Source organism: Colossoma macropomum, unplaced genomic scaffold, assembly GCF_904425465.1.
Source record: "Colossoma macropomum unplaced genomic scaffold, Colossoma_macropomum, whole genome shotgun sequence".
Lineage (NCBI taxonomy): Eukaryota > Metazoa > Chordata > Actinopteri > Characiformes > Serrasalmidae > Colossoma > Colossoma macropomum.
This window is the reverse complement of record NW_023494799.1, coordinates 8,003,417-8,027,461: the sequence shown is the minus strand read 5'-3', so window position 1 is coordinate 8,027,461 and position 24,045 is coordinate 8,003,417. Positions and strand designations below refer to the sequence as shown.

General features: G+C 40.0%; 2 protein-coding genes across 6 annotated transcripts in view; one reads left to right on the top strand and one right to left on the bottom strand.

The window, feature by feature from the left end:
• The first annotated feature begins 453 nt into the window (after positions 1-453).
• hnrnpm (heterogeneous nuclear ribonucleoprotein M) lies at positions 454-9,156 on the top strand. Of its 2 annotated transcripts, XM_036586156.1 has the most exons (16): positions 454-491; positions 2,035-2,207; positions 3,774-3,826; positions 4,454-4,461; positions 4,553-4,646; positions 5,375-5,599; positions 5,690-5,843; positions 5,954-6,003; positions 6,117-6,177; positions 6,327-6,428; positions 6,529-6,570; positions 6,908-6,979; positions 7,061-7,165; positions 7,257-7,834; positions 7,938-7,989; positions 8,120-9,156. In XM_036586156.1, exons 1-16 carry the CDS (start codon positions 454-456, stop codon positions 8,281-8,283), a joined length of 1,971 nt encoding a protein of 656 aa, XP_036442049.1. In that variant the 3' UTR covers positions 8,284-9,156. The 2 variants fall into 2 exon arrangements, with proteins under 2 accessions (XP_036442049.1, XP_036442050.1); XM_036586157.1 differs by lacking the exons at positions 454-491; positions 3,774-3,826 and having other exon boundaries at positions 2,048-2,207; positions 8,120-8,396.
• Positions 9,157-10,626: 1,470 nt separating this feature from the next.
• Positions 10,627-24,045, bottom strand: part of rabgap1l (RAB GTPase activating protein 1-like) — a 139,331-nt gene continuing 125,912 nt past the window's right edge. For 2 of the 4 annotated variants that reach the window (XM_036586151.1, XM_036586154.1), the window contains 7 exons: positions 21,920-22,012; positions 17,777-17,887; positions 15,887-15,991; positions 14,801-14,884; positions 14,505-14,576; positions 12,819-13,016; positions 10,627-12,468 (listed from right to left, as the gene is read on the bottom strand). In XM_036586151.1, coding sequence (XP_036442044.1) covers positions 12,334-12,468; positions 12,819-13,016; positions 14,505-14,576; positions 14,801-14,884; positions 15,887-15,991; positions 17,777-17,887; positions 21,920-22,012 — 798 coding nt within the window. In that variant the 3' untranslated portion in view covers positions 10,627-12,333. Of the gene's footprint in view, positions 12,469-12,818; positions 13,017-14,504; positions 14,577-14,800; positions 14,885-15,886; positions 15,992-17,776; positions 17,888-18,385; positions 21,830-21,919; positions 22,013-24,045 lie in introns of those variants that run through there. The other 2 variants (XM_036586153.1, XM_036586155.1) reach the window with 1 other exon arrangement.

Here is a 24,045-nt window from a genome sequence, read left to right as displayed (position 1 = left end):
CAAGCTCTCAAAACACAGAACATGAACATCAGATCCATGAATTCGAACCCACAATCCAGACGGGAGCCATGTGATACAATCTTCAATGCAATTTTTGTTTACCCGCCCATATTCCGACGGATCAACGCGTTAGTACTCGCAAGCAGCTCACCGATTGGACAGTTCAAAAGTCAGTATAAAGATTAGCTAATCGCTGCGAAAGCCGCAACGCTCCAAGAGCCAATCGCAGAGCAGGAGGCGGAGCTTTCCTGAAAACGGGCGTGCAGGTGTCCACAAATATCCATTTCGTTGCCCCACTGCCGCCATTTCAGCCACCTCGCAACGAAGAACTTGCAGAACAGCAAAGGGAGATCATCGGAGCATCTACGCAGCGTTACCAAGAACTGCTTTTGTTTTGAGTGTTGCTACTTTTTCGGCATTAAATTTTCTGCTGGGGCGAAAGAAGAGCTGAAAATGTCGACTGAAGCTGCACCAGAGAAGTCAGGCCAAGGGTAAGTTAAGTGAGCGGCCATAGCTGTAGTTCCTTTGCAGAAACAAAGTACCGCGAAGGTTCTTGTCAGCAGCCTTAAGTAAACATTTCTGCAGACGCAGTTCTGGACTCTGTATGTTGACCCATACTGAGTCTTCGTCGCGTTTGCTAGATTTGTGCCAAACGGTAACTTCCAGCCTGCGCTGGGCTTCAAGATGAGGCCGAGACAAGAGATAGCATAGCATAGCTTAGCTTAGCGAGCGTTAGCTATCACGCTAAAGCTAACTAGTTTGGATGAAATTGCAGTTAGCTTCCTGTTCGCCGGTTTCTTGTTCGAGTTCACCGTTCCACCTTAAATGGTGTAGCAATTGTACTCTGGCCTCAGGCGTCGGAATAAAACTGCTGCACCATTTAAGGTGGAACGGTAAATTCGAACAAGAAGCTGCCGAACAGGAAGCCATCTTAAGCCTCGTCTACTTTAGCTTGTTTGAGCGTTTGCTAACAAAGAAAACTGTGGACGCACTTTGTCCCCGTCCGTTTGTTTACATTATAATTTAAACTACTCACATAAAATCGACACGTTAACGGCTAACATTGGTTTATAACTAATATTTTAAGTAAGTGCGTCATGTAACTTCAGTCAGTTTACCGTCTTTTGTTAGCTGCGTGCGGGAAGATAGTCGGCTAATGCTAAACTAGCTTAGCGTAGCGGCCTGTTACATAGCGGCGTGGCTGAATCTCCATCTGCGCTTTCTGGTCGGTTTACACACTAAAAGACAAACATTTAGTTTGATGCAGTGCAGTGAAACACATGCAATGCAGTGCATTCGGTTAATGCTTTATGCTTCTATAAGGGTAAAATGTTGACATTGTACTGTTTTGTAAACAAAAAGTGCGCACTCTCGACAATATGGTTCTCCATCAATCTGAAGAACAATTTCACCATGCAGAGAACCATTTAACACGAAATGGTTGCACACAGAGCTCATGGTTCTAAATGGAGCCATTCCCTTTACTAAAGAAGCTACCCTTGAAGAATCTTTGAGTGTGTCCGGTGAAACATTTCCATCAGGTTAATGGCTGCGTCAGGACTGGTGTGTCTTGATTCTCTCTTTCTGGATGAACGTAGGAACCCAACTCCTGTTTCCTTTGTAAAAGGAACTCTAGCAGTTTACTCTGGTTCGACACTGGGCATGGCCTTCATTGTGGGAAATCCAGAAAACGGTTAAATACGTGTTTAGTATATAAAACAATAAATGGTTTGGAAAAATGAGGATGGTATGTTCAGTAATACAAATACGTAGATCACATTTAGCTTCACGGCTGCTAGAGCTCCTGCTGTTCAGCGTCTGTAGTCTGGCGGTACAATGCCGTTTGTTACTCCACTTGCAGTTTAAAATGCATTTGAATTTATTTTAAGGCTGCCATTTTGCCTTTTCATCTTGGCCCTCATGTTTGTTTTTCTCCTGTGGGTTTAACCAGGCCTCGTTGGTCAGCCGCATAATATGAGTGCAAGGCATGGCTCTTGTACCTTAAAGAGGACTTGCTGTTTTTCCTTTTTTTAGAAACACGGTTAATGGGAAGTCCGGCCACGAGTCCAGAAAGGAGCGGTCATCAAAACGTGGAGGCGGCAGATTCGAGCCCTATGGAAACCCTTCCAAGAGATACCGTGTTTTTGTGAGCAACATTCCCTATGATGTCAAATGGCAGGCACTGAAAGACCTCATGAAGGACAAAGGTAAGGCTCAGCTGTTCACAGTGGAGTACTCTATCTTTTCTTTTCTTGTTTGGAGGGTGTGGAATTAGGCCCTGTTTATCAGTAGACTGTGGAAAAGAATTTGATACCAGAGATGGTCTAAACACTATTGTTAAGAGCGAGCATTGTAGACAGGGAGATAAAAATCCCCGTTGGATGGTGCTGCTTTCAATTTGAAAAGCGGTTGTGTTGCAGTTGTGTAGTGCCTTAAATTCCATTCTGCATGTTTGTGCAGTACGGTGCACCATTAAGACTGGAAATAATGGCACTGTAAGTGATGTATAAGGCTTAGAGTTTTCTCTGAGCGCTGAGGTTTCATAACAACTTGACTCTTCCAAGTGAATCTGGAGTCCTGTTTTACAGCTGCTCTTTGGGTTTTAGGATAGGAGCAATAAAATGTACTCAAAATTCAGCCTTGTTCTGGCTGGCTAGGCTTTACCTTTTTTAATGCCAGAGAATGGTACATAGCCAGCCTTTGGTGAAACGCTTGCTTTCAGTTTAAGCTGTAAAACCACATTTATGTCTTAAGAGTATTTGGTTGGGGAATCAGTATCCCCAGAGCAAGTTCTGTTGCAGAATAGACTCGTAGGCTATTGCACATATAAATCCAAGAGAATCTTTCATGGCCTATGGTGTGCAAGCATGAGGAATTTCTGTCGTGTCATTTTGGAAATTGCTGCCTGTAGAATTAAATTGCATTCTCTTTTTTAGGTATGCCAGAGTGAATGTTTTCGCAGCAGATCTTCATATTGTACCCTTGCCTGGAAGCGTGTTAGCTTTGTTGGGGTACAGGTCTACAGAGCAAAGCAGCTTCTTAAGCTTGTCCTTGTATTTATCTGAGAAATGGTCAGTCCACTGATTTGTAAGGTCGTTCTTGCTGGATATACCAAACGTGGTTACTAAGTTTATCTAAAAGTAGGATCTTTGGGTGGCTACCTTGTATGTGCTAACAGTCTGTGAAGATTCACAGCGACTCAAAGGCCTCTTCCTTACTGGGTTTTTTTTAGCTAGAAGCTTGTTCAGGTGAAGCTTTCAATTCATGCGTAGAAAAATGCTAATTTTGCAAGTCAAGCTCAGGTGGTGCCATTGTGGTTGGGTTTGCAGGTGCTGCAACATTGAGCAGTCTGTCTGCCAAAACATAGAACACACTTGGTTTTTGTTGACTGGTTGTGCAGGCAGCTTAATACTCAAGTTTTGATCCTAAAAACTCGTAACTTTGGTTATCATCCTGAATTAATGAGGGGAAAAGGTACAAAAGACCCGTAATTCGCAAGGTTGGATCGTGAATTCTTAAGGATGGATCGTGAGGTTGTAAATCTTTCGGTCATTAAGGATGTTTGGGTTTTTTAAGCAAGGACAGCTTAAGAAGTCGATTTTAAGATGGCAGCTTGCTTTTTGTAGACCTGTACCAGAATTGTGGTGCTGGGGGAGGCTCTGGACTAGCAGGCCGAGCTCACTGTCACCGCCCGGTTGTGTGTCTGCTCTAAACCCCCATTGTTTTCTCGGCTTCTCTCCCTTGGTGTGTGTCGTCTGGAATCTGATTTGTAGTGGGTGAGGTAACGTACGTGGAACACTTAATGGACGCGGAAGGCAAATCAAGGGTAAGTGCAAGAGCGAACCTCCCTTTGTCCGCTTGAGTTTTCTTATTACTTCTTTCAATATGGGATGTTCAGACTTTGGTTTTGAGAGTTGAAAATGTCGTCGTGGGTGAGTCTTGGCTGAATGTGGATGACGACTGTGGTTCAGAGTGGAGCCACAGGGATGGTTCACAGCTCCATGGTAATTCTGGTTCTTGTGCATTCAGTCCCAAAGGGCGGCGTTCTGCGCTGCCTGGAGTCTCATCAGGGACTGACAGTAGTGAATGGTGTTCAGTAAGCTAATCATGGTTAACATGGCTTCAGTAAATCACTGATTCTTTGAACCTGCTGTAGTGGAATAATTATAGTGGAGGAACATACTTGCCTTGATCATATAACGTTAATTGTAAGTTTTGGTGCTTGTGTTGATTGTTTAACTGGAGAGCCCTAGTGCACTACTGAGTGTGAGCTTAATCAAGTTATGTAACTATGTGAATGAACACCACGGAGAAATGTCTAGTTGTTTTAAGTAAAACACAATGTGTATAAAGAAGTGCTTTACCAAAAGTAACTTTCCATGACTGTTGTCTAATTGTTCCCATCATCTGTTTTTGCTCCGGTTGCCCTGATTGATGCTTCATGTGAACCCAGGGTTGTGCGTAAGTATTTCATCTGTTTTCTTGTCTCCTGACCTTTTCTCTGCTTTACATCTGCCGTGCGAATGCCTTACATTCCCCATTAACTTCGCAGGGTGGTTGAGTTCCGAACCGAAGAACTAATGAAAAAGGCTGTGGAGAAGGTCAACAAACACGTAATGAATGGCCGTCCCCTGAAAGTGAAAGAGGTCAGTTTTTGTTTGATTCAGTGGTTGAGATGTAAAGTCATTCCGAGTGGACTTTATGTGAAATGGTTAATTTTAATAATAAGTTCCAACTTGGATTAGCTTTACCGTAGTGTTGATGGGGACCAGGGGCTGTGATATCTACAACACACACATAGCCATTTTATTAACTATTCAACATTAGTGAACCTACGTGTGTCTTCTGAGTTTTTATATGTAATGTTAAGAATGGTAAAATAGTGATAAATCTTCAGTATGTTTTTCTTTTGGAACTATTTTGCCTTAAAATGCCCTGCATGTACCACTCTGCCATGAATGCATTTTATAAAACTACATTTTAAGCTAAAAGAGCTTAAAAGCTCCAGAACTATTGTAAAACTATGTCTTAGACATCAGGTAACACTTGTATCCATTTCAGTAGCTTTCTGTGATGTAGCCTTTAGAGGGATTTGGCACTTCCGAAGTCTGGTTCCTGTCACTGCCGCTATGAACAGTTCTCTAGGAACGAAGCGTTTTGCACCAATCATGTTTATTTACATCTTAACCATTTACTTCTGCAGACATTTTAAAAAAGCAGTTGAATTCCTCTTTAAGGTGGTCATTTTGCCAGTGTGTCGCCAGTGGAACATTTGGTGAAAATTACTTTTCAAATTGCAGCAAGACAAAAGGTAATTTTTAGTGTGACTAATTATGGTGACTGACTAATCACTGCAGGCCTACTATCATTTTAGGACCCAGATGGAGTGATTGCCCAGCGTGAAGCCCATAGGGCTCAAGGTGGTGGTGGTGGAGGACCTCCCGGTGGCATGGGTGGTGGAATGGGTATGGGACCTGGGCCTGGTGGTCCCCCTATGGTAAACATCCCTCCAAGTCTCATGAACAATCCAAATATTCCCACTGAAATCATCCACGGCCTCCAGGCTGGCAAGATTGGAAGCACTGTCTTTGTGGCAAATGTAAGTACTTAATGCACAGAGTTAATATTGGATTAAAAATGCGCTATTTTCTAGTGTGCATTTCCAAAATGGATTTCTTCACTTCTGCAGCTTGATTATAAAGTGGGCTGGAAGAAGCTGAAAGAGGTGTTCAGCATGGCTGGGGTGGTGGTCCGTGCTGATATCCTCGAGGACAAGGATGGCAAGAGCAGGGGCATGGGGACGGTCACCTTTGAGATGCCCCTTGAAGCAGTGCAAGCAGTCTGTATCCTTCACAATGCAAAAAAAAAAACTTGATCAATGTGTTGACACCAAATATTGGAATGGATATGTTCTGAACACACAGCACTCTGTTTTCCCTAACTTGCTTGTTAGCTATGTTCAATGGACAGCTCCTGTTCAATCGAACAATGCACGTTAAGCTGGTGAGTGATCATTAAATGTTTTTGTAGACATTTTTTGAACTTTTTTAGCTCTTAAAAATGCAATACAAACATGTATAAAAGCAATGTTTTGTTTTTGTATGGTGTCATTCCAGGATGAGAAGTCCTTGCCAAAGGGTGACTTTGCACCACCTGAGAGACCACCTGCACTGCCTCGTGAGTGACCTTGTCAAAATAATTATGCTACAGTCGTAAAATTGTCAAAGTGGATATGGGGTCCTAGTCATATATCATATCGTAGAAATCACTTAGTATTGTCACATTGTGATTAATCCCACTTAATTTTTCTCCTTAATAACTTGCAGGTGGTCTGAGTGGAATAGGTCTGGGACTAGGACCTGGTGGGCAACCCATCGATGCTGCCCAGCTGAACAGAGGTGGTGGGATGGGCAGTATGGGGCCTGGAGGTAATGGATATGTTTCTTTCACTTTTTAATGAACTTGTGTGGCATTTCCCATAATCCTTCATGAGCATCCCCTCATTCATTCATTTCATTTTCTCCATAGGAATGGATGGAATGGGATTTGGTGGCATGAGTAGAATGGGAGGTATGTTCCTGGGACATTGCATCAGCCATTGTTCATTTCATGTAGTCATGTATTTTGCGTCATAAGACCTTGCCCTGCATGTTCACAAAGGATGTCTGAATAAGGACATCTGGTGTTTGGTCAGAGCTTAACTTGGTCTGGGTTTGGCTTGGAACCAGACAAGCCCTTCTTTTCTTAGCTTTGTAAACGAGTCCTAAACTTCAGACAACAGTACCTCTTCCAGGTTCACTGTTCTGAGCGTTGAGACTTTAACAGTTAAATCAGTGTTGTATTAAATGTGGTTCTTCATTTATCCTATATAGAGAATTTTAATGTTGGCCTGTTCTACTGTTTTAAGGCATGGATAATTTTGGAGGTGGAATGAACAACATGGATCGGTTTGGGCCTTCTGGAATGGCACGAATGAATGGTGAGTGACTCATTTGTGCAGTAAAGCTTGCTGATGATCATTTTTGTATAGCTTTCCCACTTAATGAACATTTTCTTGCAGATATGGATCGTGGAATTGGAGCTGCCTTTGACAGAGAATTTGGTGGCCGTAATGAGATGGGCATGTCCCGCAACAACTTTGGAGACTCCTTTGACAGAGGAATGGGTGAGTTTTTCAGGTTTTATGATGGGTGTGTTATTAAGTACAAGGTTCCCTGGAAAGTTCAGCAGTCATAGATCTGTCTGCCTGCTTATAGGTAGCAGTTTGGCTATGGATCGTATGAGCTCTGGCATGGACAGGCTTGGCGCCACCATGGATCGCATGGCTGGCCTGGACCGAATGGGGATGGACCGGATGGACAGAGTCTCTGATCTGGACAGGCTGGGTTCCGGCTTTGACCGTATGGGCTCAGGCTTGGACCGGCTGGGGCCCAGTATGGACAGGCTGGGATCTGGCCTGGACCGTATGAGCTCCAGCATGGACCGCCTGGGTCCTGCTGGCTTTGACCGGCTCGGTCCCTCCAGCCTTGAGCGCATGAGTGCAGGCATGGATTTCGCCTCTCCCATGGGCATGGACAGAATGAACGCCAGCCTTGACCGCATGGGCTCCAACTTTGACCGCATGGGCTCTGGTGGGCTCGACCGCTTCCCTGCCCCAGGCATGGACCGCATGGGCTCCAGTCTGGACCGCATGGGTTCTGGTGGTGTGGGAGGACAGTTTGACAGAGGTGCAGATATGGATCGTGGTAACTTTGGCAGCTTTGGTTCAGCAGGACAGGGAGGGCCGGGAGCTGGAGCCAATGCCAGGAAAGGCTGTCAGATCTTTGTTAGAAACGTAAGTCATTAAAGGCTGAACAAGATGAAATACATATGATATGCTTTCTATCGAAAAGCTGAACACTGACTTCATTGTAAAATGTTTTAAACTTTTCCTGCAGCTGCCGTTTGATTTTACTTGGAAGATGCTGAAGGATGCCTTCAATTCATGTGGTGAGACCAAGAATCATGTTTGATTTGCTGACACTGTTACTTACTTTAGTGGTCATTGTTTCTCACCCTTAAACATCCATCTTGTGAAACATTTTCTCAGTACATTAATGATTTTTATTTGAACACACAGGCATTGTACAGTATGCCGACATCAAGATGGAGAATGGCAAGTCCAAGGGCTGCGGCGTGGTTCGCTTCGACAGTCCTGAGACAGCAGAGCGGGCTTGCCGCACCATGAACGGATATCGGCTGAACGGCAGGGAGATCGATGTGAGGATCGACAGAAACGCATAATCCTCCAGTGATACCGTCCCAGATCTGCTTCCTCCAGCTTTTGAAGATTTTGTTCTTCACATTTGTACTAGTGCAAAAATGTTGTTTTAGTTTTTGCCTGCTTAAAATCTTTTTTTAGAGACCAAATTTTTATTTTTTCTTTCTTACCCTCCCCACTTTTATTGTTATGCTTTTCAGTAATGGCCTTTGTTAAAGGCTTATCAATAAATCTGAAATGTAGAGACAATATTGCACAGTTTTCCAGTTTTGGTGTTTTTAAAAATGACATTTTGTAGAAATGCTTAATTACATTATGCATAGAAGGGAAATGTTAAGTTGGGGGAATGTTGCATTGAAATGTTCATGTCTTAGTGGGATCAAACATAGTTAACAAGCATATTCAGCAGATCTAGGCTGGTATGAACATTTCACAATCCTGCAAGTTTTCAACTTTGCCCAGAACCGTTTTGTCTGAGCTAGAGCCCTTCTGCCCAGTAATGATCAGTTTATGAATTTGGCCTAAATACATTGAACACTGCCCTAAACCACAGTAAGAGCATCTAGCATATTTGACAGTTTTTGCTGGTTGCTGCCCTGATGTTTGTTTATAAAAACAAAGTTGTCATTGGTGTAATTTGGGTTGAACCGTGGAAAAATCCTTACAGTTTTGTGTCGGTGCTGATTTCAGTGGTCATTTAGGAACTTAGTTTTAGTATCAGATTTAAAATGCTTAAAAAAGAAGCCCTGATTGAATACAAGAGCAGTTAGTGCAGCTGGTTAGGGAAATTGGGGGGGGGACTAGTGCATAGTGACTACTGTCATTTCAAAGTGTACGTTTCCTTCTGATCTGTTTGAATAAACTTGTATTTTATTTAGAAGGTTATACATGCCATATTTACTGTTTTTGTTGGTGTTTTTCCTTTGTTGTGGATTTATAAAGATATTAAAAACCTTTGAATCTGATTTTACCAAATATGCAGCAGCAGCCCTGGATTGTATCCACACAGCTGAAAAACAAGCTAATTGTACACAAAGCTGTATGTTACCAAGTATCAGTTTTGTGGCCTTTATCTACTCGAGTACAAATACGGGGTATGGATGAAAAATGTTTTAGGCTTGTGGCTTTAATGGTACCACAATGGTCCTTGTTCATGGTGAGTGGGTTGTGTCAGTGAACTAATCTGGAGACTGAGATGTTACAGTGTATGGAAAAGTCATGGAATGCAGTGTACTCAAGGTAGCAGGGCAAGTTACACTTCAGTGTGCTAGTTCTTTCTGTCACTGGCTGGTACAAAGCGTTTCCTTGTGTTTTTAAGGGGAAAAACAAGCTGCTTTTATTCATCCTTTGTTGCGTGTGGCTGATGTTCCAGCCACCCTTTAGTGAAGTGTGATAAAGTAGCCAGTCAGTTATTCAATGTTTATGCAGAACTAAGCTGTGTTTTCATCTGATATTCAGATTTTATGTTGGGAACATGTGGAAGTTATTTTGATTATGTAAATAATTCTTGATCATGCAGCAGGAGATTTATGGATAGTGGGACTAAGCCGATACTTGTGGGGTCTGGGGGCCATACTGCAGGGCCTTATTATTACTGTCAGACTACAGATTGGTACAGTCTCAGCACAAATGATTTTGCTCTGTATTTAAACGTTTAATAATGAGAAAATATGGTCATAGTGACTTTTGGCTGCAGGGAACTTTTTGCAATTACATTTTATTATCAGAAATGAGGGCCTACAGCTCTATATCCTATATTATGTAAGGAAGTTACATTTCTTCTTGATTACTCACCTGTTATTTCAGTCTCATTTCTCTCCCTCTACAGGCCTGTATTCAGTAACATTTTTTAGTACCACTTTAAAATAAGTGTCCTTATAAAGGGTTTATGAATGGTGTTAAGGTCATAAACACTTCTTTAATCATTATTAAGCAGTTATAACATTAATAAAAAGTGAGCTGTTATATCTGATGAAAAGTAGTGATGAAGCTAACAGTTTAATGCTGACTGATGACAGTAGTAACAGCAAACATCAAAATCTGAGGTTTACAAATAATTGGGGTTCTCTGTTAGGCAAGCAGGTCGCTGTGGCCCTTTTTATTTGTGCTGTAAATGCTTTCTAATGACTAGGGCTTTAAGATCTAATTAACATTCATTTTAAACCATTCAGGAAGCTTTTATAAAGGTAGTCTCATTTTAAAGTGGTGCCCATTTTTTAACTAAAAACACAGACATACAGCGAGATCTGGACATCGAGAACATTGATGTCAGTAAGGTGTACGGCACCATGTTGGTTTACCACAAATGTTTATGCATTTAAAAGGGAGGAAAAGGACACAAAAAAAGGAAACTGAATAGAAGTCAGTTAACAGAACAAGAGCCAGACGTTTATTTGTCAAGTAACTTGTCAAGATACCAACTGGACGGGACAGTGCAAATGATAAACCTTTAATAACTGAGAAGGAACATCTGCGCCTCGCAATTTAGTAACCGACTGCTTTTGTATTAGTCCATACTAAACTGGTGCTTGGCTGCATGTAACTTTCAGAAATTACAAAATAGATAAGTACAGATAACAGCAATGTAAATGATAAAAGTGTATTCACGATAAGGACGTTTTGTTAGTGTGCGTTCCATGCGATTTAGAAATCATGATGGGCTGCAGACCACATATGACAACCATTCAGGAAGGCTAGAGATTCAAGAAACATTGATACAGACACTGACGAGTAGTAGGTAACCAACTGAAACACAACTACTGTTCGCCCCACAGCTTCACTGCACACGGCAGCGATGAAAGTAAAACATTCTCAGCCGAGATTAATCTTGAGTAAGACTCCACACTTTACCACTTTTATGTACAGACGAAGGTGAGAATCCACCCTCTTCACCACAGGATTTCTACTGTCACAAAGATTAAAACTGACCAAACCAGACACACTCAAAGCAGCCTGCAGGGAGACGTCTGCTAAGAATTCTTGGCACATTTGTAGCCCCTGGTATAGAAAAGCATTCACACCCCTTTAGTCTGTGTGTGGATACGTTTAAATGGCTTGCACAGTACAGTGTGGGTGAACCACTGTATAGAAAAGAGCCAGGCTGCACTTTCTCAGCGGAAACTAAAACAAAAAACGTAAACCTGGACTTCAATAATCTTGAGGACCCTGCTCTTACAGGCTGTGTGGACATGGTTGCATGGGATCATTAAAATAATAACAACAAGGCCGGAATGTAATTACGGTTACGGATGGTCAACTGCTTTGAACACTGTGCTTTTTTTTTAGCTGTTAATATTTACAAAAGTAACATTCGAATTCAAAAATTATTTAAAAGAAAAAAACTGTACAAGATAAAAAAGATTTAACATTTAGTTATACACAGGACAATTACATTAATTATTACTATATAGAAAAGACACAATATTTTAAGCTGAATGCAGTATCCCCTCTCTGAAATAAAAAAAAGTAAAAAAAAAAAAAAGTGTAGATGAATTAAGCATTGCTTATTTTTCTATATTAGAACATTTTCTTGTTAGTAGCTTTATTCCACTCACAGTAAACATGGCTGAATGAGATGGCAAGCTCAAGCTGCAGTACTGTAGGTGGCGCACTAAGTGGCGCATCACTATGGACACTGCCCACTCTCTGCTATGGCTACAGGCTGTACTGTGCATAGTGTTAATGCTAAAAGACCCATCATGGGAAATGTATTCATGATGCTGCTGTGAAACTAATTTAGTTTCCACAACGCTTGGCATCGATTAAATAAAGTCCGCTATGCTTTGCCACGTGTCAAAGTTAGTTTCCACAAACAAACAAATGATTCAGTTGCCTGCACATCTAAGTTAACCAAGCAATGCCATTGGTGGTGGTAGCTGAATCCCACCAGTGGTCCTTTAGCCTTGGGGGAACAGTTCAGGTGGTCACTCTGTACTTCACCTGTGTCCCACCATGAGAGGGGATACTGCATTGCCTTGTTTGTTATTTAGTAGTGTTCAGGAGGCCTCGTCTCCCTTCGCACTGGCCAGGCAGAGGATCTGCTCTCCCCTCGTTGGCTGAGGCCTGTATGAGTCCTACTGGCCCTCTTTGGGTGAGGAGGGGGGCTGACTGCTGGCTGAAGTCTTGAGGGATCCCAGTGTTTTACTGAACCAGGAGTTTTTGGCAGCTTGGACTTCGTTCATCAGCACTCCTCTCTGGTGCTCCAGCTCCTGACGCACAAAAACGCCCCCCCGCAAAAAAAAAAACAAAAAACAGATGTAATCAGAGTAATAACTTAATTCAGAACACATTAATGGGTGTGCTTACGTCCTCACCCATATCCCCACCCCACCCCACCCCAGCCCAGCCCACGCACACTGAACAGATGACGATAAGTCTAGTCAATCAGTGAAAGCTGTATTGTACACAGATATATTGCATGAATTGAGATCTACACCTTAAGGACTGGACTAAAGACCTGCGCTGTGGTTCTCTTTCAAAATATTTCTGCCTAGAAGCAAGAAGAGCCGGTACAGTTGGGCGAGTCTGTATGTGCAGTGGTGTTGGTGCGAGGTCTGACCTGGATCTTGCACTTGGCCTCCACCAGCTGCAGTTTGGTCTGGGCCAGTTCCAGCTCCAGCTCTCGGAGCTGAGCCTTCAGAGAGTCCTTCTCTTCGTCCACGTCCGAGTCACGGTTATCCTGCGTCACTGCAGGGATGTGCAGTGGTCCGTCCTTACTAAACACCTCCCGACAGCGCTCGCACGCCATCACTTTACTCTGAGACAGCACACACACGTACACACCACAGGCAGATATAATTAACACAAACATCAGTTTTTGCCTACAGTTCTCACAAAAACTCCCAGAACAAAAAAAGATCTTGATCCATTACTGAAGCGTAATCAGCGCCACTCAGTGGCAAGAATTATTATGTCTCTGCAAATCTGAATTAACTCCTTAAACCCTCAGCTTATTTTTCAGTTATGCGTGTTAAAATTTAATATTCAGTAAATATTAGAGGTGATCAGTGTGATCAGAAAACAGTTCTCAATGCAATTTCATTTTTTATTTATACAGCCTACATTATGATTTTCTTCTATATTTGTCTAACAAGGTTTGCTGCAGTTTAGACCTACTGTCTATTCTATTTTTCTATAGTACTGAGTAACATTTTTTGAGTTACTATTTCAGCTCTTGTTCTTTAAACTTTGAAACACACAAAAGTGACTTGCATGCTAATAAACTTCAAAAAAGAAACGTCAGACTGCTACACAAACTCTACTTAACTGAGTGAGTTCCAAAGCCTTGTCTATGTGTTTTACGTCAAAATACATCGAAACATTTTCTACCCTTATAGTGGAGGTGCTCTGGAATTCAGCTATAGATGCATGTAGGAAACCATGAAGTACTATACCTATACTGTACAAAAAAATGCTACGTATTTTCCTCAGACGGTATGTCACGCTCTGGGAACCCTCAGCCTCTGGTCAAATTACATATACAGATATTACATGGCTGATTTTCTAAGTGAAAACAAGTTAACACATCCTCAACAGGGATAAACTTAAATATAGCATCTTTTCTGCATGTTAGTGCACAATATCTGTTTATTTTCCAAATTGAACAGCCCTGGCCTCAATTGTTGTTTTAATGTTCTTTTTCCAGTGTGTTAAATTTAGCAAATAAGCAGTGAAAATGCAAAAAATGATGTCAAAACCAACAAACTGTCATTTGACCAGGTGTGCCCAAGCTTTTGCATTTCTATGTACGCTGCAGCATCACAGTTAATTATTCAGTAAATATTTTAACTTACAGTCTAACTCTGAGTATTACTGGATTAGCCTGTTAGCTGGTTAGAAACCTCCTGTGCTGATAGTTAAACAAAGCCATGTTCTTCCAATAGGATGTGTTTGCTATGGTTTCTGACCAGTTCTTGTCTGGAAATAGATGTGCATTAGTGCGATCCTGCACTTCTTTATTCTAACAAGCTGCGCTAAAGTATTATATACTACGACTTTATAAAGCCTCTGGCAGTGCATTTGTTAATTTTACAGAGGAGGAAACGCAGAGCTGTAAAACCATCTGATCATGACGTTTTCTGGAAGAATCTCAAAATCTTTCAAGAGTGGATTGCAATCGAATTATTTTTCTCACCTCTAGTAACTCTTATACTCTATTCATTAACTACTATGAAAATAATCTGAAAATCAAGCAGTTCTAAGAGAGAAGAACTGAACTGTAGCCCTAAAGGGTTAAATCTTGTACCTTGACTATATCCAGCTCCTCTTTGGTGGAGGCCTGTTGCTTCTCTAGCCTGGTGCTCAGCTGAGAGCAAATCTGGGACGGGAAGACAGACAGACAATATTAAACATTATCAGCATTCATCTCAGAGATCAGCTACTTCAGCCTCGAGGGAAACACAGCGCTGGGCTTCCAGTACAAGCAGTACATCGAAAGCTTTTTACGCAGTCACTGTAGAAAAGCAGGCTGGCGAGATCAGAGTCAGGGTCTCTGGTTCTGAACTGACACTCAGAGTTACTGCCTGGGACTCTCCAGCTTACCTGTTTATATTCAGCAATGATGGCCGTCGTCTTCTTAATCTCACTCTCTGCCTTTTCCAGCTCCCTCCTGAACACCTCCTTCAGCTAAACGACAGCAGCACATACGGTCAAACACTGCGCCTATAAAACCGCTGACCTCACGATCGTCCAGTTACAGTTAAACATGCTTCAGTTGATCATGACGTCAAATTTCAACACCATTCCACTTTATTTTAGTGTGACAAAATACAAATCTGACCTCCTTTCTTTTCTCTTCACTTCTTCTTTTTACACTTTCTTTGGATTTCTCTGTCTCTTTTTTCTTCCATTCCTCATTTTACATTCTTTCTTTGAATTTATTTCTCTTCCTTTCTGCTGCTTTTATCTCTTCTTTATTTCTTTTTGTTTTGCTTATTTTTTGTTTTTCTTACTTGATCTTGTTTCTTTTCTTATTTTTTTCCTTCTAACTCTTCTTCTTGCCTTTTCTTACTTTCTCTCATTTTACATTCCTTTCTTTTTTCTTATCCTTTCTGCTTTTATCTCTTAACTTATTTCTTTTAGTCTTCCTTATTTTTTTTCTTACTTGATCTTTTTTCTCATCCTTTCTTCCTTTTTATCTTTCTTTCTTTTTCTTTCTTTCCTTTCCTTCTTTCTTCCTTTTCTTTCTTTCTTTCTTTTTCTTTCCTGTTCTTACTTTCTTTCTTCATTTTACATTCCTTTCTTTTTTCTTATCCTTTCTGCTTTTCTCTTTCCTTTATTTATTTGTCTTACTTATTTTATTTTTTCTTACTTGATCTTTTTTCTTTCATTTTTCTCATCCTTTCCTCCTCTTATCTTTGTTTCACTGAATATTATTAAAACTGATTACAATCATTTCTAACATCGCAAAATTGATGCAACTGAATCACCACTTACAGTGGATACAAGTTAAACTCAGATACAGTGAATTCTGCTGCAGAGAAGCTAATTTAAGACCAGGGCACTGAAATTCACAGTGAACGAAGATGAGCTGAACAAAGAGGCTAATATAAATGTTAATGAGGTTCTGAAAGGGTTCTGTGCTGTACTGCGACAGTGCAGTATTAGAAAATCAGTGCTAATGCACACCTGAGCGGTCTCTTCCTCCTGTCTCCTCTTCTCCTCCTCCGTCTCCACCAGCCGCTGCTTGGTGTTCAGCAGCTCTTTGTTCAGCACGTCAGCCTTGTCCTCCGCCTACAGACACACATACACATGGTTCCCTTCACACTACTGCTCAAAAGTTCACGATTTATGTTTTCAATAATATAAAAACAATTTTCTTACAGATGCTTTAAATGTTCTGGTAACATTTCACTGCAGGGCAGCGTTCATAAGGCTTTCAGAGGTGAAACTGACAACAGCCTTTATGTCAAATGATTCTTGTTGGAATAACACAAATGTTAAAGGAGAACTCTTTTTAAACATTTCTGCATGATTAAAGGGTTAAGATGTAAACAGAGTCATTCAGAGTGGTTTGGTGTGAAATGCATTCTAGAAAAGCTTACAGAGTCAGAATTGTTTACAGTGGTGGCGACAGGAACCAGACGTCTGAAGAGTTTCATGCCTCTAAGAGCTCCATCACAAGCAGTTATTACATGAAATGGTTATGAATATGTTGCACGATGTCTTAAACATTGTTTGGTAATATTTTTGGAGAAGGATTTGGCCTAAAAGTTATTTTTAAAATCTATTCAGAGTTACATGCAGTGAGTTGCAACTTATTTTTTCATATGTGCCACTATTTTACCATCAACATTACATGTAAAAGCTCAGAAGATGCAGGAGGTTCGCTGTTGGTTTAGATAGTAAATAAAATAGCCATTTTTGTGTTGTAGAGATTGTGACCCCTGGTTCCTATCAGCACCACTGTAAAGAAAATCAGTAAGTTTCTCTACAATGAACCATTTCACATCAAACCACTCTGAATGACTTGGTTTACATCTCAACAATTGAACTATTCAGAATTTTTGAAAATTCACTGTGATTCCCCTTTAATGTAGCTTTATGTCAGGTGACAAAAGGCTTATGTAGGTTTCATGTAGCCTTACGAACGCTGCCCTTCAGTACGGTGTCACCAATGTTTCTAATATGAGGCTATTACTGTACAATTTCACGTTTCAGATAACTCGTAGGAAACGGTAAAAAGTCATAAAAATATTTTAGATGTTTCCAGAATGATGAATGAAGCTTTAGATGACTCCAAAATTGTATAAGAATGCTGTGTAAAATTGCTGATTAATGCTGATTAATAAAGCAAAATTAACATCAATAGTGCCCCATATTTGCAAAACCCTGATCAAATTTTGAGGCAGAAAACTTTACAAGAAATTACTTAAAATAGTTGCAAATTCGTTTTTAATTTAATGACGTCTTCCAGTTCCCAAAAAATATCAAATATTGAAAAAGAAAAATTAAATATTGGAAAAAATCTTTGCAAATACATTTTGATATCTAGTTTATAATATTTCAAATCCATTTTTAAATTGTTAAAGTTGTTAGTGAATAAAAACAAGATTCATGTTCTAAATGTTAGTGTCTAGATTGTAGCATAATAATAAAATTAATAACATAATATTCTTTTCATACTATATCTGTCTCATTTTCCTTTCATGTGCATATACAGTTGTAGGCAAACGTTTGGGCACCCCTGGTCAAATGTTTTGTTGATTTTCTAAGCAAAAATAAGTGAACACATCCTCTACAGAGAACACACTTCTGCACATTTTAATGCATCATTACTATTTGCTGAATTTAATATGTTGGAAAATTTTATGCTTTGTTTTTTACAACATGTTAAGCTCAAATAAATAGAAATCGTGCACTAGAAATCTGCAGAAAAACACCATCTTTAAGCTCCTATTGAGGCTCTTTTCACATAAAAAAATCAATAAAATTTGTGTTCAAACATTTGCATACAACTGTATTTGATAAAACAGGACTAAAGTACAGAAGAAAACTGAGAGAAGAGCAGGATCAGACCTGGTCCAAGTCATTCCTCAGTGCTATCTTGCTGGTGACGAGCTCGTGAGCGAGGTCATCGTTCTCCTGCTCCAAACGCATGCTGGCTTCCTGCAGGCGCCGATTCTCCCTCTGGAGAGACACACATCACAGTGTTACTGTTCATCTCTTTGAGAACATACACGTCTTACAGATGTCGTATAAACACAGAGACTCAGCTGATTAAACTTGCTGGTTCACTGTCAAGCACCAGAGCCTCAGGAGTACGTAGACAATTACAAACTTGTCACACCCAATTCAAGGAAGAAACAGAAGAAATCACAAAACAGGGCTCTACATTTAGGAGGAAATCCAACCAGTGCAGTTTGCTCACTCTCAGATAAACACATCGACGTGCAGGTTTACTGCACACGTTCACGGTTACCACTGAGGTATTAGCGGCCTCAGCGCAGGAGTGAACCCATGAGAAGACACTCACTTCTGCAAGCTTTCATTTGGGTCATCCTGCTGCAACTTACCCAGACATGTCACTTGATAGATTTCTATGAAAAAATGTAAGTAAAAATTTCTGTTTAATTTCTGTACCCATGGAAAATTTGTGCTACAAATCTTCTCCAAATGTGTTTTTTCTAAATGAATTTAATGATTTTTAAAAAATGGATATTTTTATTTGAAACTAAGTCATTTGGAACTGAACTGCATAGCTTAAATACTGCATGGATTAATGAATCCTTCACAGAACTGATAAAAATGTAGAACACATACATAAAACGAAATCTTGCAAAATAAACAATGATTTCACATAAAAAGTACACAAAAAATAAGATGTGGGAATTTATTAATATGTTAATTAATATGAAAAATTGTTCTTAGCCTTCTTAGTATTTATATCTGGTTAAAACATCAGCTTATGTTATTAGTCATTCTGGCAGAGTAACTCAACCTTTAAGATGTGATTTAGAACCTGATGTGGCAACTTTTAAAAATTCATAATATATTCATAATAATTTTACTTCACTGCATAAATGAAACACAAGTTTTTTCTTGTATTTTTTCATTGAAATCTATGGCATGGGCTGTCGGGCCCTCGCTGAGATGCCGGGCAATACCAACTCGTTTGTCATTTGCAAACACTTTCTCTGGCTTCAGTGTTTGATCACTAGAATAGGCTTGAACGTCAACCAGCAGGTTTAAATAGCTGAAGAATGACCAGAAGTACTGGCTGCACAAAGCTGCTGAACTGGCTTTGCAAAAGCAGCAAACCAGGCAATAACTAAATAAATATACATGTCTTGGTAAGTGCAGATTTAACTGATTTACTGCTGTCTGTCAGCTATATTGTCAGAAAAACAAACTACAGAACACATAAGACTAGACTGCTAACTGTATGAGCCACTCTGATCGTCAACATGTCATAACTGAACAACACTGAGAAAACTAAAAGCTCCCATTGTAGATGCATCACACAGCTATTAGCTTTTCTACCTCACTTCAGTTTCCAATATCGCACTACAAAGTAAATAGATTTATGAATGCTGTACACCATACGATACAGAGAACTGAAGGAAGTGCAATAATGCCAACGCAAGCAGCAGCAGACAAGACTGAAAGCAGCGTGTAGTGCTGAAGTAGGATCAGTTTGAATATTACAGTATAGACAGGAAACAGTGGTTAGCACTCATACTTTGAGATGTTGGATAAATCTAGGGCTTTGTTATGGAAAGGACAGTATTGAGAGCTTAAAATAAGTATTTGGACTTGAGTAACTGAGGCTGTGTTTATCTTAGGGGCATGAAATATGATAATATTTTGTCACTAAAGTGAAAAATTATGTTTTTCTGAGTGTATCAGGTACAGTCGTATGCAAAAGATTGAACACCTGGGTCAAATTACATGTTCTGTTGATTTTCTGTTTGAAAATAAGTTAACATCCTCTACAGGGTACAAACTTAAATATGGCATTTTTCAGCAAATTTTCTATTTATGCAGAGTTTGTAGTTATATGCTGAGTTCTGGAAAAATTAAACATAAGATACGCCATAACTTTTCCACAGGCCACATTTTGCACTTTATTCACCCCCTCAGAAGTGTGTTCTCTGTAGAAGATGTGTGAACTTATTTTCACTTGGAAAATTTACAAAATAAAATCAACAGATAACAAAAAATGACCAGGGCGTCCAACCTTTTTCATACAACTGTATCATCAGTACTTTTAGGACACTGAGCAATAGTGTGAATCATAAAAAGATTATTTTAAAATCATTTTAGCATGTAAAACCAGACCTTTCTGTGTGGTGCTGTGTCCTATCACTGTATAAAAGATGCACCAGTCTTTCTTTATTGTTGAATTAACCAGAGTAACAATATAGCATGACAGATGTGTGACTCGTGTTCCTATTCGTGCATTTTCTTGTTCAAAAACTGAAAAAAAAAACCCACAAAATTTTCAGTCATATTAGATCAGATTCTCTATCAAAATAAATGCAACAGCCCCAAGAAATCCCATTATTAAAGACAAGATTGAATAAAATGGTAGAAATAGCCACTTTGATCCAGCCTTATAGAGATATATTTTCCCCCCCCAAAAAAAGTATTGCTGTTTTGCTGGTGCATTTGCTCCATTCCAAAGAAACACTAAACATTGTGATATATATTGTCAAAATGCCTTCAAGTACTGTCATATTAGATTTTGGCCATATCGTCAAACCATACTTCAGCTCCTCCTCTGAGCTGGCCCTCCCTTTGTTTCAGTATCTCCACTATGTGACCGAAAAGAGGAGGCTTTGTGGGACAGGACGAGGTTCTCCACCCTCCCCACTAAGTGCCCTCACATGATACACACACTGCTGGACCTTCTTCTAATCAGGAAGAGGAAAAACGGTCATCTGATTCCCATTTCCATCCTGCTCCTTAAGCTAAATTACTTTCCTATACAGCAGCTGCTGGTTACTGTCACATGGATGTAGCAGAAACTGTGAGAGCATCGAAGCCGCCGTGTGAGCGAGATTACAGAACAGATGCGAGCAGAGAAGCAGCGTTGTTAGTAGCCAGAGACAACAGCTGGACTTAGGGCTTACCTTCTACCGCTGTAGACTATCAGTGTGACCACACTATAGCCACTAGCACTAGAGAACACACCTCATCCTGCAGAAAACACCACGGTTTCCTCTCCGCCCACATGCCGCCCTCTAACGTACCATTGGTTAGGTAGAGTGAGTGAGCAGTGCCCATTGGGCAAATCAGGGTAAGTGAGCAAAGCTCATTGGTTAAATGGGTGAGTGTTGCAGGAGGTAAACAGGAAGTCGTGGCACGGAAACCACGGAAAGTTCAGCCTGCGTCCCAAAGTCAAAAGCCTCGCCTGATTGTTACAGAGATCTGCTTGGTTTATGATTACATTACAGCCAAAGAATTTCCTACAAAACTGATTTTTATTACATTCTCACAGATGGAAAATATGAAACTTGTAATGTAAGCATTCACTTATGTGACACAAATAAAATGATGGAATTTAAAAAGGTAAAGCAGTCAAAAAAAAACAAACTGTAAAACATTTCAAAACCTAAGACAATGTTATTCAAATATAACACAACACATAAAAATTAGGAATTCATAAAACTGACTTGCTAAACTATTTTACAAAAATTGGCTAATTCAGTTCATAGTAGTAACACAAATGTAAACATATCTCAGAACGAATTCAGTCAGCTGCTCTTGGAAATATTTCTTTCTTTTAGCTTATTTTTTGAAAAAACATCAGCATTCCTTCAGGAAAAACAAATCAAAACGTTAGTTAAAATAACCAAAATTAATTAAATAAAACAAAAGCTGTCAGTGTAATTTCACAAGCCCTCTAGTAAAAATAAATCACTTTAACAATTAAATAAAATAAGCAAAAGCCTTGACAGCCCACTGATGGCTTACACACCAAAAGGCAAATTGGTCCACTGTGTCCTTACAACACAAAAACATTAAGACCTTGAGTACGAGTCTCTCTCTCACTCTCTCTCTCTCTCCTTTGAGAGCACGCCATGTGCAGCCTGCTGTGTTCACCGCAGATCTCTACACAGTCTTGAACTGGGACAGGACGATAAGATGGAGGTGAGGCAGGAGATGAGGATGACTGTGCGTGAGGAAGGACAGCACTGGTTGAGACATCTATCTTACCTGATATCTGTCTATGGGATCCTCCTGCTGTAGCTGGCTCTCTCTAAGCGTTTGGTACTCCTTCTCAAACTTCTTCAGCTTCTTAGTCGGCACCTAAGAAGAGATGAGAGGAAAGTTTGGTCAACATTCAGTGGCTTTAGAGCGTCAGAAAGAACGGCCACTACTGAGCGGTGTTTGCCTTTAATCTGACCTGACTGGATCAGTGTAGATGAAGGTGACTGATACAAACTGAAACCAAGGCTCCTGTAATTTTTTTTAAACATCACATGACACAATCCGTACCACACTTAAAGGAATACTCCAACATTTTCCACCCTGGTCTGTGCTGACCAGTGATGGGAATTCCAACTCTTTTCAGTGAGTCAGATGAATCAGCTCAGCTCACAAATAAGAGCTCTTTCGGCTGCAAAATGGCTCTTAATTCAGTAATTAGCGACATTATGTTATTCAATTTTAAATAAAAGCTTAGACTCTACTGATTACATTATACTTGCTATTTAAAAAAAAATAAGTCAGATGTTGAAAAGTCCACTGGAAATTATTTTGTGAGGTAGGGATCACAAGATATGCAACTGCACAAAATGCAGGCAAATCTATCAACCAGTCATCAACGAACAAAACAAGGTGAAGTCAAAAATCAGAAGAACTACAGAGGCACAGAAACACTGCTAAGAATTACATGAAAACCACCAACAAACCCAGAAACAAACTTATACAAACTAACACAAGGAGCGGGAACTGGGGATAATGAGGGGGCAGAGCCAGAATGTTCCAGTGTTCGAGGTCCTGTGATTTTTGAGCTACAGTGTCATAAGATCTACCCAATTGTTTTCTCTGTATTTACAAAACAAACAACTACTTTTTCAAGGCGAATCAGCTCAACATGTTCGCAAACAACCTGTTCACTAGTATTTGCAGCACCTGCAGCATATGGGCAATTACCACAGATAATAATTCTGATGTAGTTCTTATTATAACAACATAACCAACTCAAAACAGACTTATTACAGAAGCCACTGGGGAGTTGCTTCAGATAGAGTATTCCCTTCATTAACACATCCCATAATGCACTGAAATATGTTTCTGTAGAACAATCTCTTGTACAGAAATATATATATATATATATATATATATATATATATATATATATATATATATGAGGAATGGTCTAACTAACACTAAACATTGTCCGAAATCAGTGGGTTTAGTAAATTTCTATAAAGGAAAAAATGATGCAAAATGGCTAAACTGGGTAACTGGGAATGAAAGTATAAAAGACCATCCTATTCTTAAGCACTAATCTTAAGCATGATTGGTGAATGTATTCCTTTATATGCTGTCATACTTTTGAGTGTGATCAGCGTTTATATGGTACATATGAACAGCTAAAAATTCTGAGGAATTCTGATGAAATTTCTGCAGAAAATGAACCTGAAACTGAGTGTCCTCATTTTACTACACAAACTGAAAAATGTGAACATTTGACATTTAAGACACAACATGCTTGCTCCATCTCACCCACACAAACCACATGTTTATTACGTCAGTAATTGCCCAACAAAATCTGCTGAACTCAAACCAGTTAAGAACCCATAAGTACCCATGACACACTGAAGCAACATTCTCCAACAAACACCTACATTCTGATGTTGGCAGTCAGCCTTACACCATTTTTACTGCTGACATACCAAAGGAACACAGGAGAGCACTGCAGAGCACGTCAATCTGGGAGAATATTCTAAAATATTACATTACAGAACGGTGTTAAAGGGGTAGAACGTTCTGGAATAAAATAAATGGTATGCAAGAATTCTAGAACAATTTGATTGGTGAAGAACATTTTAGAACAGTGTAAAAGAGGGAGAACATTTGAGAACAACGTGAATGGGGAGAACATTCTAAACCAGTGTGAAAAGGAGGAGAACATTCCAGAATGGTAGAAATGGGGGAGACTGTTCCTGAACAGTGTACATGGCGGGCAAGCATTCTAGACCAATGTGAATACAGAAGAACATTCTAGAATGGTGTGACCAGTGAGAACATTCTAGAACAGTACAAATGGGAAGGGCATTCAAGAACAATGGGAATGAAAGGCAGAACGTTCTATAACAGTGTGAACTGGGGGA